We start from the raw sequence: 13619 nt of genomic DNA, 5'->3' as shown, positions 1-13619 counted from the left end.
TCTGTCTCTGTCTCTCTCTCTCTCTCTCTCTCTCTCTCTCTCTCTCTCTCTCTCCGTCTCTCTCTCTGTCTCTCTCTGTATTAAAGGTGCTTTAAGAATTGTGTTGTTTGCTTTGGCTGCAATGACAATAAAATGTATGTGTCTTGTGGTTAAACTGTCTGAGCTGTGCAGCCTGTAAGCCTCACTCCCCGACCAACAGAGACTGCGTTCTTTAGCCTCCTCGTTATTCGGACCAACGTTAGTTCGAAGCCCTCTGAGAGCGGGGCGAGTGGGACCGGCTACACAAGATGTGATTTCGTATATTACTATATAAAAGATTGTTTCAATGGGTTTTTTTTCAATGGAGTTGTTTAAGCCTATATTGTAAGCACTATGTAGAGTTGTAGGCTATATAGAAGTGCAAAACGAACTTTAAACTGAGGCTATGGAACCTCCCCGCTGCAGGTGCGATAAGCAGTGACGCGCGCACGTACGTGCACACTGCTGCATAGCACATAAATAGTCTACATATTTACATATGGTTGGCGTAAACCACTACAGCTGATTTATGTCATTAAAGATGCCGGTAAACATGCCCCTTATGTGCTATACCACCACTGATCACCAGAGGCAGCGCAGCTGGACTTCCGGTGGACTAAAACGCGCTTGTTTATAGAAATACTTTTTTTGTTTTTGTTTTAATGTGTATTTATTTTCGGCATTTAAACAAATATTGTGCTCTAAGTACCCTGTATCTTTAAGAAATTAAACAGTTACAGTCATCACAATTATTTATTCTACTTAAAGTGATTTATCGTGGTTGGCAATCACATTTTTGGTGCACGAGTGTGGATCACGTAGAGTTTGAATTAAAAGATAAACAAAATTACTTATTTGAAACCCAATATTAAACATTTATTTAAGACAACATGTTATTGTTGCGAAATACATTTTAGATATAAAATTGTCGGGAATTGAGATCATCTGGTGCAGTTCCGAATTTAGCCAGTCATTTGACATTTTGACATTAAACTGCGTTCCCAAATGAGTCCGCTGCTTGAATTCACTAATGATTTACGCAGGCTGTAGCGACAACAACTGTCCTTTCAAGTTTCATATTTTATAATGAAAAAAATGCGAGAGAGAGAGAGAGAGAGAGAGAGAGATCATGAAAAATTATGCTTTTGTATTTTGCCTTACAATAAATGTTATTCTCACTGCAGTTGGATCGTTTTGATTTTAACCATAATAACAAAAAATACAGCAAACTAACGCAATTAAAAACAATTACAAACATGATAACATTATACAAAAAAACACGATTTCAGGCGCCATCATCATTGTTCAGCATGTGGTAGTCATTAAAATATATATTAATTTACATTACAATAATAAAAAAAGGTCTACATTGAAATTGTGCTGTTCAGTTTTTACAGATTTGATAAATAAGTCAAAGTATTCAAATGTGAAATAAGAACGTAACGCCATATGCCACCAGTTTATTAACATGCTACTTTAGCATTTTTCATTCATACATTATTTTGAAATTTTCAAACAGTTGCCCCGCCTCTTACGTCTTAATCTTCTCGCTTTCTATTCGAATCCATAGTACAGCGCTGTGGAGGCGGCCAGGTACGTTTTGCTTTGCGAATAACCCATCGTGTGTTGGAAAACGGCGTGTGCTACAGCTGCTTTGCCGATTGCGAAACTTGATCGGGAAACTGTTTGCCAGAATATACCCTGACCATCCACACTAGGTGTTTCCTGAACTCTGAAATGTTGCACGGAATTGCGATTCCTGATATTGTAAGCCCTTTTGCTGAATGTTTCAAGTGGTGCTCGCTGCAGAGCATTAGACGTCCAGCGAGGAGGAGCTAGATGAAAACTTCACCTCTGTGGATATCGATCATTTTTTGCATACTCCGACTACCTCGAACTGTCTCTGACTCTCCGCCATCTTCCCATGTGGGCCGAATCACGTGCTGCACAGTGGTGTAGTTCGAGGTTGTAGCTCTATGGCAAGCCATTTTGACATAAAATACGCCTGGCTGTACTAGTCATAATTTAGTTTTGACTAGTCAAAATTCCAATTCCAGATATCTCTTCTGTAATTTTGAGTCGTCGCAATTGGAATTTGTATATCTACAATGTGATTATTACTAGTCATAACAGGCAATGAAGATATCTACAATGTTATTCTGGCTATTCATAATATACATTTGAGATATCTACGCCAAAACCAAAAGCGCAACGGCTAATGCTTTATCGGAACACAGTTAAATGGATGTCAATGGGTTTGGTTCGCTTTTACGCTTTCTCCAGTTGGATGTATTAAAGAGCCTTCGATCTAACTAAAATAAGGGTTTCTTATCTATGCCAGAGCCCCTCCTTATAGCTAGTGCTAACGGCTAACCACAGACAACGTTTGTAACTTGTCAAGGAGAGAAAAAAACTGAATGAAGTACTTTAGGGATTATTAAATAATATATGGATGCAGTCATGTGGTAAAAGGTGTCCAGTATGCATCTATGCATAGCGCTGAGATTTTAATTGCAGTCATGTTACAAAGCACACCAAACAATGTGAAATGTTCAATTAAGACAAAGATCAGCAAACTGCTTGTTTTGTTGTAATTTATATTTTATATATTTTTTGAAGAGACATGAGTGAAAAACATTGGAATTATATACCAAAACGTGAGAAAGTACAAATAAACACGTGATGGACAAGAACGTTGACCATATATGGCATTTCAGTCATGACCTGATGGCACTGAAATCCGAATCAGCAACTTCTGACCACAAGCCCAACGCTCTAACCACTAGGCCACAGATGCCTACACATCTATTATATTATGAAGAAACGGATGTTCTGCAGCCATGTTTGTTTGTAAATCTTGATCATTTCAATAATAAAAAAATAAAAAACAAATGTCTTTATTACAGCTCACATGTTTACAGTCGGCTCTCAACTTACTCGAACAACAACCACCTATAGGTCCGTAAACCTCTACTTACCTCTAGTGGTTAGTTGTAGTAACCTACGTACATTTATCTATCAGGACATCCCCTTTTTTATACTGTACAATTACAGAACACTTCGACAACAACAAAATTACATGCACATATTGCAAACACGAAACGCTATATTGAAGTTTCCCTTTGCATTAGCCTACACCTACATTGCCCTTGCTTTTCAACTATGCTGTTGGCATCTTTACACCCTTAAGTTACTAAGTGAGACATCTTTACAAATGAATAGCGCTTCTTAGTAGGTCTGAGAAATTAGGCCAGCTCTGAACCTGTGATTCCTTTGTTCCCAACAATTACAATTTCTTCACACATGAAGAAATGCAGTTATCGCGAAAGAATTTGTGAATTTAGCACATTTTCCATTTTGAAAGCAGTTCAACATTAATGTGACCTACTTTCACTTCCTGTTTGTTTCACTGCTTATTTTGGGGTCCTGTCTGGAAGAGTGCGGCGAAAATGTGAAGAAAAAGATGGAGACGACGACTCTTAAAAAAGAGGGTACTGCAGTGAGAATTGGACACAAGCTTAAACTACAGATGGAACTTGTGTCGTCTCATTTAGAAACATTTTATTCCTCTTACAGACATGTCTATATATGGTCACTGCCCAGCACGTGGTGAGTGGTGTGCAGCCATTGTGCTCAGGTGGTGAAACCATAAGCTTCTGAGAGACATGGTCCCTTCAGCAAGCTACAGCCTTTCATCCAACTTCTCTCCAGACCGGCCCCAGCAGGGAAAACCCCTTCCAAGCATGGCAGCCTCTGTGAGGGTCAAGACAGGAGGCACCAGGATGCTGGACCCCCACCACACTCCCCACCAGGGACGCTCCAAACCACAGCGTGAAGTACACAGGTGCAAAGCAAAACTTGCTCTGGGTAAATCTCACGAACATGAAATACTTTCTAAAGACTCATTTAGTCGGTCATCCGTCTGCTAGTGTTCAGCAGGTGGATAACATTTTCCATGGATCACCTTTGCATTTTTCCTCCCCCGGTCCTAGAGACCCACACCATCGGGGACCCACTCCACCAAAAGCACCCCCACCAGTTGAAAAAACTCTCCAGAAATGTTTGGACTTTCACAGTCCCCATCATGGAGCAAGAACATACAAAAATGGCCTTAGTAAGTGTCCCACATAAAGTCATTTTGGGGAAAAAAATAGAGGTTACATGACTGCTTCCTTTATCTGTGAGTTTGTTAGGATCTTGCAAATAAAGTTCAATATAATTTGATGCTATGTTTCAGATTATTTAAATGAGCTTTGTTTGTTTGTTTATTTAAGAGAAAGATAACGATTTAGACATATATGAGATATTTAGAGAAATGTGTCAGAGGTCCATTAGCCGCCAGTGTTATGGGGTCATACAGGTTTGGAATGACAAATTATAGATTTGTCCACCAGCAGCGACAGGTGGTGGGAAGGAGCAAAACCTTTGACCAGCTTGTAACAGAACATAAGATGAAGTCAAAGCTTTGAGAGCGCCCCCCACTCCCCAATGAGGCAGGAGAAGGAGGCTTTGCTCAACTTGGATCTCGAATGCCAAATTACTAATGCTTCTGTTCTCAGTTGGCTCTGACAGTTGACAACAGTTTAGGATTTACATGCTGTATGACACATGAATTAAAGTTATTTATAAGGTTTCACAGGGACTTTAAATGTGTTTGTAGGTTTATGACACCATCAGACAGTGCTTTAGAAATGGAGCACACAGTCATGCGCTCTGAGGAAGTTGTAGGTGGAGTCTCTCGCAGCTGGTTTCTCCAGTGAGGAAAGTGATGTTGCAGAACCAAGAAGAATTTGCTCATCTGCCTATGAGCATTTGCCATCCGAAACCCTTAGGGGTACGTTTTATTTTTGTACTATGCAATATTTATATTTATACGTCTTGCAGACACTTATACAAAGCATCCTAAAGTGCATTCAAATTATACATTTTTTCAGAATGTTCCTTTGGGATTTATGCAAGGAATTGAACCCATGAGCTTAGAGCTGTGCGATGCTCTACCAAATGAGCTACAGGAACTAGATGTATAATGTGTTTTTGTTTAATAATAATATTAGCCTTTCACAATCTGAAAAATAGAACACATCTGTGTCCCTTTTCTCACATGCCACACAGCATGTGTACTTGGGCGTGGCATGTTAGCGTTCGACAGAAGGCTGCTCCACCTGTGCACAGCTTTCACTGCCATGATTGAGCAGCACCTCAGTGCTTATCTGTGGAAGTAAGATGCTTCACAACATTTTGTGTGCTTTCAACATAAGCAAGTTGTGTAAATATTTTAAGTCCACTCACATGAAATTTCCGTTCTTATTTATGTCCTTCCAAAGCTATAAGTAAATTCATAATTATTTTCAAAGATATGAAGATGAGTAAATAATGTTTGTGCTGCTTATTTAAAAAAACACTGCAGAGGTAAAGTGTCAAATCATAAAATATGAATTGCTTTTACCTTTGTGTGGTGTTCAGGTCTGTGAGTCAGTGTTTACAAAAAAGATGCAATTCATTATTTCAACCCCACATTTTGATTTATTCAAGATAAACATGTTTTTATTTTACCCATATCATATATTTTCTTTATTAGTACATTTTTATCAAAAAACAGACAGCACATTTTTTATGCAATACAGAATGGATAAAGTTTTACAAAAATGTTATGTGGGTTCACTACACCTACAAAGATTAAATGAGTAACAAAAACCTGAACATCATATAAAGGTCAAAATTTTGTTTAGAATTTCCTCTTTGAATTGTCCAGATTAAGTTTGTTCTCATAAAAAAAACTTAAATCTGCAGGAAAATGCCTCAGATCTCAGAACTATGTTCTTATCAACTCCTTGTCACCACAAACACCTACAATTCTAATAATGCCTCAAACAGCTCACGTCCCAGCCATAAGAACCCTTCTCTCTTGCCCTAAACAGGGCAAAATCTTGTACAGAACTGCAACGTCATCTCTCCATGGACTGTTCAATGGCACGCCTAGCAGTAAACCAATTCCATCATATACCACAGAAATAAAGGGGCTGATCATGTAAAAGCCCACCCATATGCCCACCCAGATGACCTATCCTCCTCCCACAGAATCTGATGAAGGAGAAGCCTCAGGGCCAAATCACAATTCTCTCTTTCCCAAACTAATTCAAGTCTGGCATCCTGGGGTGGAGATGGCAGAACAGGTTCAAACTCTCACAGTGTGCCAAAAAAGGTGGTGCACAGAAGGTATGTGTTTCACGTTTCACATTTAACTTTATTTTAGAGGCCAAAATCCTTGTTTGTTTAATGTATAAATCATTGTAGAATTACAAGTTGCCCTTTCACAAAATGTCTGGTAGATTTAGGTAGATGTTTACTCACACGATAGAGAAATTAAATATTTGAGTCTTTAACATTTTCAAACCTTGAAGCAAGGATGAAAATACAGTGTTCAGAAAACCGGCTAGCATAGGAAGTCACGGATTGATAGTCTGTTAAAATGAATCGACAAGGTTTAATTGGGTCTTTAATTTAGAGGCTCTGCTCAGTTTAGATCTTTTTCTTACCATCTGCTCTTTTCTTCTGACAGCCAAAGCTTCTTCACTGAGGGAGTCTGCCTTAAACTGCTCCAGAAGCATAGGCTTACTGCCATGTATTTGCCACTGACATTATGCACATGATGGACTATAGAGCACTGTATGTATGCTTTTCTATCCTGATTAAATGTGAGTGAACGTATAAGTGGGTAACCTGCAACTCAATACCTCAGGATCTTCTTTGTGCTGCCAAACTCACTGTCAGATAATGGATTTTGAGGGACTCAAACATGTTTGTTTTCTCGTTCTAAATGAAAGGAGATTATTTATCCCGCCACTAGATGGCACTAGATATTCTAATTTATAATAAGCAACCCAAGGAAAATCAATATGTCATTGAAAACTTGTATATAATTCTTCTGTAGAACTCACAAAATATATTTTTTAGAAATGTCTTTATGGTTATGTGTGTAAATAACATTCTTCAGAATATCCTCTTTTGTGTTCTGCAGAAGAAAGTCTAACATTTGAATTCTATCGTTGGAATACCCTCAGGTCCCAAAACTTTATGCTGTTATTCTTTCATTGGAATGTATAAGAGTTCTTAAAAAAAGCTTTTTATATTTCAACAGTTTGTAGTGACCATTACTTGTAGATGTGGTCAGATCTTGTAGATGTTTTACAGAAATATAATGTATGACATTGGACAGAAAGCATTCAACAAAAAAATTGTATAATACACTTTTTATTAAGGTTTTTTATATTATTCATAAATAATACTTTTCTACAAGAGCCTACCATTGAGAGGAAGGGATTTTCATTCAGTCACAGGAATATGTGCCACCCAAAAGTCAGTCTTCTGACATTCAAGATTCTACAGTAAATTCTGATATCAGGCCTAACAAACAACGTTTCCGGACTGCTTTCAGAGGCCACAAGTAGAGTAGTCTAAAGCTTTTACTGTTCAAACAGTTTAAGTAATAAGTTTATCGAGAACTGGCATCGATGTGTCTGCATTACTGTAGCTCTAGTAAGTTTTGCTCCAAATCAAAACTACAGATTTTCGAGCTTTAACTACTCAAATCTAGATTATAATCACTGTTAGAAAACAAACCCAGAACCTTTTTATGGTCAATTGTTTTTTAATTCTGACAATGATCTTCTAAAAGTCCATATGCAAAAGATGAAGTGTGCAGTTTCTCCCATTTGCCATTAGACGGTCAAACGGATGGTCCCGAGCCAATGTTACCGTGTTGGGCTGGTCAAAATGCTCAAATGGAGCAATGTTTTATAACCACAACAGTGTTTACATTTTTTTTAGGGATATCAACTCACGAATGGCTAGGAGAAAGTATTTTTGGATCAAACAAACGACACACATCACCTTCAACATGATGAACGGATACGCTATATCTAATATTCTCCATTTGTACATTTTGTACGTTCAACATTCTAACCTGGCTTAATGACTTTTTAATCTACAGAATTTTCAATGTGTGTCCCTAAATACCAACATATAGACAAATAATGATCAGATTTCAAAATACAACATGACAGAAAAAGACCTTTACAGTCGGTGTCATTAAAATATGTTAATATAGCCACAACTGGAATCTAGACAACTGTATAGGAACAACAATACACAGAGCCACGAGGAATTCAGCCTCTTTGGAACCTTGAGGGGAAAAAGTTACCCAAAATGACACAATCTCATAAACATTGTAAAAACAAATACTGTTTCCACATACAAAGCACAGATGTACTGTCAAATGCTAAGTAATGAGCGTTGGTCTTGCACAAGAACTCATAGCAAAATAGCCATGGACGCACAGTTTAGAACACACAAAGGGGTGAAAGCTGCTTCTCTTGCATCTCTTGCTAAAAAGATCTTAGCGAGTCGACCGCAGAGATCTCTGGCCCTCCTCCCTCAGGGCTCGTGATGGGAAGTTCCTTCCCTCCTCTGTACACTAATTTTGGATCGCAGCTGGAGAGACTTGTAAGGGACCGTAACTGCCCATAACTGCAGTCTGCCATAGCTGTTATTATCTGTCATTCCCACTCCCTGAGTTAATACTGTTTGTGAGTTCAACCACCTATCCAACATTGAATTGCTTCACCAAATCTCTCTCTTTTTCAGAAAACAGGATGTAATTAACTAGGGAAAGACGGCCTCACCCGATTAAGAGCCTTTACACATATTAGGATATGGTTAACACATGATTTTAGATTGAGTCTAGAATGTATGTATGGCAAAGGGTATCTACAGTAAATCCATGTAGGGTTCTCTGATTTCCTGTGACATCACGGCCTACTGGTGTTCTGAAATATCTCCTTCTTGGATTACAACTGAGAACACCGGGTCTGGTTGAGATATATATGTAAACCAATCGGTGTGTGTGTTTTAAGACAACGCATCTGTTGTCGTTGGGATGGATCTAGCAGTTGTCACACACTAAACACAGCCAGAAAACTTTACACATTGTTAAGTCATGATTCATAACATTCTCCTATTAAATTGGTTATGCAAATACAACATCGTTGTAAGCACCCTTTTACCCGGTTGTAATAATTTAGAAGGTGAGTAAAATGGGGAGTTATAGTTCACCTAAAACAGAAGATTCTGCCATCATTTACTCACCCTCTTGTCATTTAAAACTGATTTTCTTTGTAGAACGATTGTGTTAGTGTTAGTAACTGACCAACCGTGGTACCCATTGACTTGCATATCGTTTTTTGTCAATATATAGAAGTGAACGGGTACTGCCGCTGTTCGGTTACCAACATTCTTCAAAATATTTTCTTATGTGTTCTGCAGAATTCTAGAATTTCATAAATGAATAAATAAATCCCCTTTGGCTTGACATCAGGTGAAGATTACATTGGATTCCCCATGGATTCCAGAAAAATTACTTTCATTTTGACAATAGATGAGTCAGCAATGACTGTCATAAGTGCAAACTGCAACACAACTGAAATGAGGTCTTCTCAACGGTTTTTGCTTTTGAATCCAGCCTTAAATCATATTAGCTTTTAGAGAAGAAAACACAGGCAGATGGACACCTCATTCTATTAAAAGATTTCATTAGCATTTTGGTTATATGTCACTGGCTGGTTGTCATGACAGATTAAGTGGCTGAGAATGAGCAGATCTGACATGTTTAAATGGATAGTTCACCGAAATATAAAAATTCTGTCATCATTTACTCGCCTTCAGATTGTTTCATACCTGTTTAACTTTCGTTCTTTTGCCGAACACAAAGGAAGTTATTTTGAAGAATGCACTTTACCACACCAATATAATCCCCCATTTACTGCCATAATATTAATTTTCCTTACTCTGGCAGTAAATGGGGGAAGAAATCTGTTTGGTTACTGACATTCTTCCAAATGTCTTCCTTTGTGTTCAGCAGAACAAAGACATTTGTTTGGAACAACCTGAGAGTGAGTAAATGATGAAAGAATTTTCATTTTTGGGTGAACTATCACTGGCATGCAAGGGACGTCTTAAATAGTCTGCTATATACTAGCCTAGATTCAAAGAGCCAAACCAGTTTCACCAGGAAACAAATATTGATTCTTCAGTCATGGTCCAATAGTGGCAAATAGTCTTCAGTTAAAAAGGCTAATTCTACAAATAATTAGAAAAAGTCATTTATAAGAATTATTTTTCTCTAAAATTCTCAAATGAATATCATTGAATTATGGGTATCTGTGTTACATAGTTGAAGGGATATATTTATGCAAGCAGGTTTAAAATGACCAGAAAAGCTTATTCAGTGTTCGACTTCAAAACAGCCTTCTAATCCGCCATATAGGCGGATGAGTCTAAAATATGGTAGTGCATTGCTCTCTTCCTGAAATGACCAACTGGATATGGCTTACATAAAGTGATAAGGCTGGTCAGTTAGCATCACAAGTGGTAAATATGATATATTAGCTACAAGGGCATTCATTCTATTCTTAACATTAGCAGTATGTAAAGCTCATGCTTATGATCTTAATGATTTTATTCAATCAATTGGAAACCTAGCAGTTCTTCATTCTGATGGTTGAGAAATGTCTGACCTCATATGTTTCAGACTACAGCTAGTTGGTCCTAAACTCCCAGGAACATCTTAACGTTCCAAGTTTAGAGTCCACTAATATGGCAAGACCTTTTCACAGTATATACTTAAGTGCTACAGATTAAAATGCTGGAAAGGTTTTGCAGAAACAGCCAAACACTGAGGATGGCAGAATCGTATCTGTCTCTTTGTCCATCCGAGATTCAGATCCATCACAGTTGGCTATGCCTAACATAAGCAGCCTTTCCTTAGACTACAATGGGAGTGTCAGAAAAGACTGAACTAATAGAGTCTGCGACAGATTTCTTTCTTTTTCCTTTTCCCTGCATGGCTTCCTCGTCCACTTCTTCCTCACCATTTGGATTCACCTTTCCATTCTGTCCCTGCAGGTCCTTGGGGTCTATGAAGGCCACATGCCTGTTGAACTCTGCTTTGGTTGCCATGTCCTCATGCGTCGGAGTGGCGCTCAGCATGGACGAGTGGATGCTGTCTTCCTGATTGTTCTTCGATTTGCCTTGATCTGGACAACAGAAACAGCGGCAGGGTGTCAGGTAGAGATAGATAAGGACCAGGACCACGCTAGCCAAGCAGCCGACCAGTGTGGTGTAAGCTGTGTTGAGGGAATCATTGTTGCCATTGAGGGTGAAGTTGTGGACCTTCACGACCACGTAGAGCGTTTCATTGAGGTACTCGCTCACTGCGAAGCATGTGTACACACCTGATTCCTCAGGTTTTATTGATTTTATCTTAAGGCTTCCATCTGTGTCAACGTTGTAACTCTGGTTATTGCCAGGGGTGAATATTACATTTCCGGGTAGCATCCAGGTCTTGGACATGTCCCGATGTCGAGTATCACATCTGAGGGTGATTGTCTGCTCCAAATAAGCCTCTTCATCGGTTTCTTTAAAAGTGCTGCAGTTCATATGAGTATTCAGTTCGTTCACACGGAGCACTCGCTTATCAGGGCTAGGATGCAAACAGGTATGGTCGTCCTTAAAGTCCACAGCCGAATTGAGCCGTCGGATATACCAGTGAGCCATTAAACTGTACAGCTCACAGTCACAAATAAGAGTGTTGTTGTGGAAGTACAGGCCATTTTTCACCCAGGCCGGTAAGACCTGCAGATCAGCGATGGGGAGAACTTTGATCCGATTGGAAGACAAGTCCAGAAGGCTCATCTTCTCCGGTCGGCTCTTGTCCTTGATCAGTTCTGATGGAAATCGAGACACCAGATTCTGACTCAGGTAGATCTTCTGTAGTCTAATAAGACCGGAGAAGGCAGTGCGGTCGATCTGCGAGATGTGGTTGTTGTAGAGCAGCAAGACCTCCAGATGGATCAGGGGCTCAAAGATGTACTCGTCCAGCTGTCGTAGGAGGTTGGACGAGAGATCCAGGTAGCGCAGTTGCTTTACGAAAACGAAAGCCTCGGAGGAGAGAAAATTCAACCTGTTGTGGCTAAGTAAAAGGTTGTGGAGGTTAGACAGTTTGTGCTTGGTCCATTGTGCTCGCAGTCCGCTTATATTATTGAAGCTGAGATCGAGCACAGACGTGTAGTTGGGCAGGTCGTTCGGTACTCCGGTCAAGTTCACCTTGGAGCAGCTCACAATGTTACTGGCGCATATGCACATTTTATGACAATTCAGTGATCCTTTTGTCCAGGGGATCAGTGCAAGAACAAAGGACAAGCAAACAGCCCACCTGACGCACCATTTATTATAAGAGGGCATTTCTGACACGCAGGTAAAATGTGAAGTCACAAATATCCACTTTTGTTTAAATCCTTTTCACAGTGTTTGGAAGAACAGCTTGTGGAAACGATGTCGTTGCACATTTAAAGCTGTAATATAAAGAAAAACAAGGGGTTTTATAGCCTATACTTTTCACAAACAGAGTTATGATAACATGAATGAAAGCGAAGGCTATATTGTCAAGACAAGCGTGCGCTTTATCTAATGTATGCGCAAAGGTTTACAAACAAGCTCAAACCTGTTCATTCATATATTGGCGCACAGCGCAAAATCTGAGCGTAAACCCGGTATATTTTATCTACATTTAAATCCAATGGTATTCGATTTAAATTAAATTGCAAATAATATGACAATTTAATAAACCGTCCCGGGAAAAAAGTATTTGTAAGTGGTGAGATCCGTGTTATGGCCTCGGACTCCATATATTCACGGTGTAGCATTGCACCATTACCGTATGCATGCAATGCAGACCCCAATGATTTCATTGGGAGAAAAAACACAATTCACTAAAACTGCCAAATACATCACCATATTCGCGTGCCCAGAAACATCCCATTTCAAGACCTCAAAAACACAATCCAGCGCTCATTCTTTTGCCCATTGCATCCGTATGTCTTGTTTTTTCCCATTTAGAACACGAAAACGGAAACGAAGAAGAAGAGGTGTAGTCTCCGAAGGTGAAAATAAAACGCTTAAAGCCCGAGCGCGAAGCGAAAATGACGACAGGCGCGCCGACAGAACATAAAACGCACAAGTATAAAAATGACGTCAAGAAACAGACTCGCTCAAGGGCAGGTCTGAGTACTAACCTTGAGATGTGTCACCGCGGGGCAATAGCAATCCCTTTAGAAAGTCCATATCCGAAGATGATGCGGTGCGAGTTGGGTGTAAATAAAGCAGCCGCAACGCGCGCACCTCATTTCAGCAGCATCTCTCCATATGCATCAGCCGCCAGGAGCGCATGAGCAGACCTGCTCACAGAAACACTCCAGACTCTGCATACAGAAAGCACAGAATATCTCACATACGCACGTTTTAAACTCTATACAAAGTAAAGCAATGGAGTTCAACGCTAAGAATAACTCAAAGTGGCACAAAACTAGACGAAGACGATTGTAACAAATACTATTAATCTCTTGAGCAAGTGAACTTAATTCTCTCCCACAGGAGTAGGACTAACTAACAGCAGACATTGACACTGCTGGTTTGTAATTGCAGTCATACGGGACCGCATTAGCTTATTGAGTATTTAAAAAAGTCGGCCTGCTCTTTAAAACAACGTC

General features: G+C 39.4%; 1 protein-coding gene across 1 annotated transcript; it reads right to left on the bottom strand.

Annotated features, from left to right (window-relative positions):
- Positions 1-7255: 7255 nt before the first annotated feature.
- amigo1 (adhesion molecule with Ig-like domain 1) lies at positions 7256-13282 on the bottom strand. The gene is made up of 2 exons (XM_079468528.1): positions 13146-13282; positions 7256-12425 (listed from the first exon to the last, which is right to left on the bottom strand). The coding sequence occupies exon 2, from the start codon at positions 12313-12315 to the stop codon at positions 10837-10839; it is 1479 nt and encodes a 492-aa protein (XP_079324654.1). The 5' UTR covers positions 12316-12425; positions 13146-13282; the 3' UTR covers positions 7256-10836.
- Between the last annotated feature and the right edge of the window lie 337 nt (positions 13283-13619).

This window comes from Barbatula barbatula (genome assembly GCF_947034865.1).
Source record: "Barbatula barbatula genome assembly, chromosome: 11".
Lineage (NCBI taxonomy): Eukaryota > Metazoa > Chordata > Actinopteri > Cypriniformes > Nemacheilidae > Barbatula > Barbatula barbatula.
Note: the sequence above shows the minus strand (reverse complement) of the source record. Positions and strands in the feature narration are given on the sequence as shown.

Coding starts and splice junctions, on each gene's coding strand:
- amigo1 (XM_079468528.1), bottom strand. CDS start 12,315: ATGCCCTCTTATAATAAATGGTGCGTCAGGTGGGCTGTTTGCTTGTCC.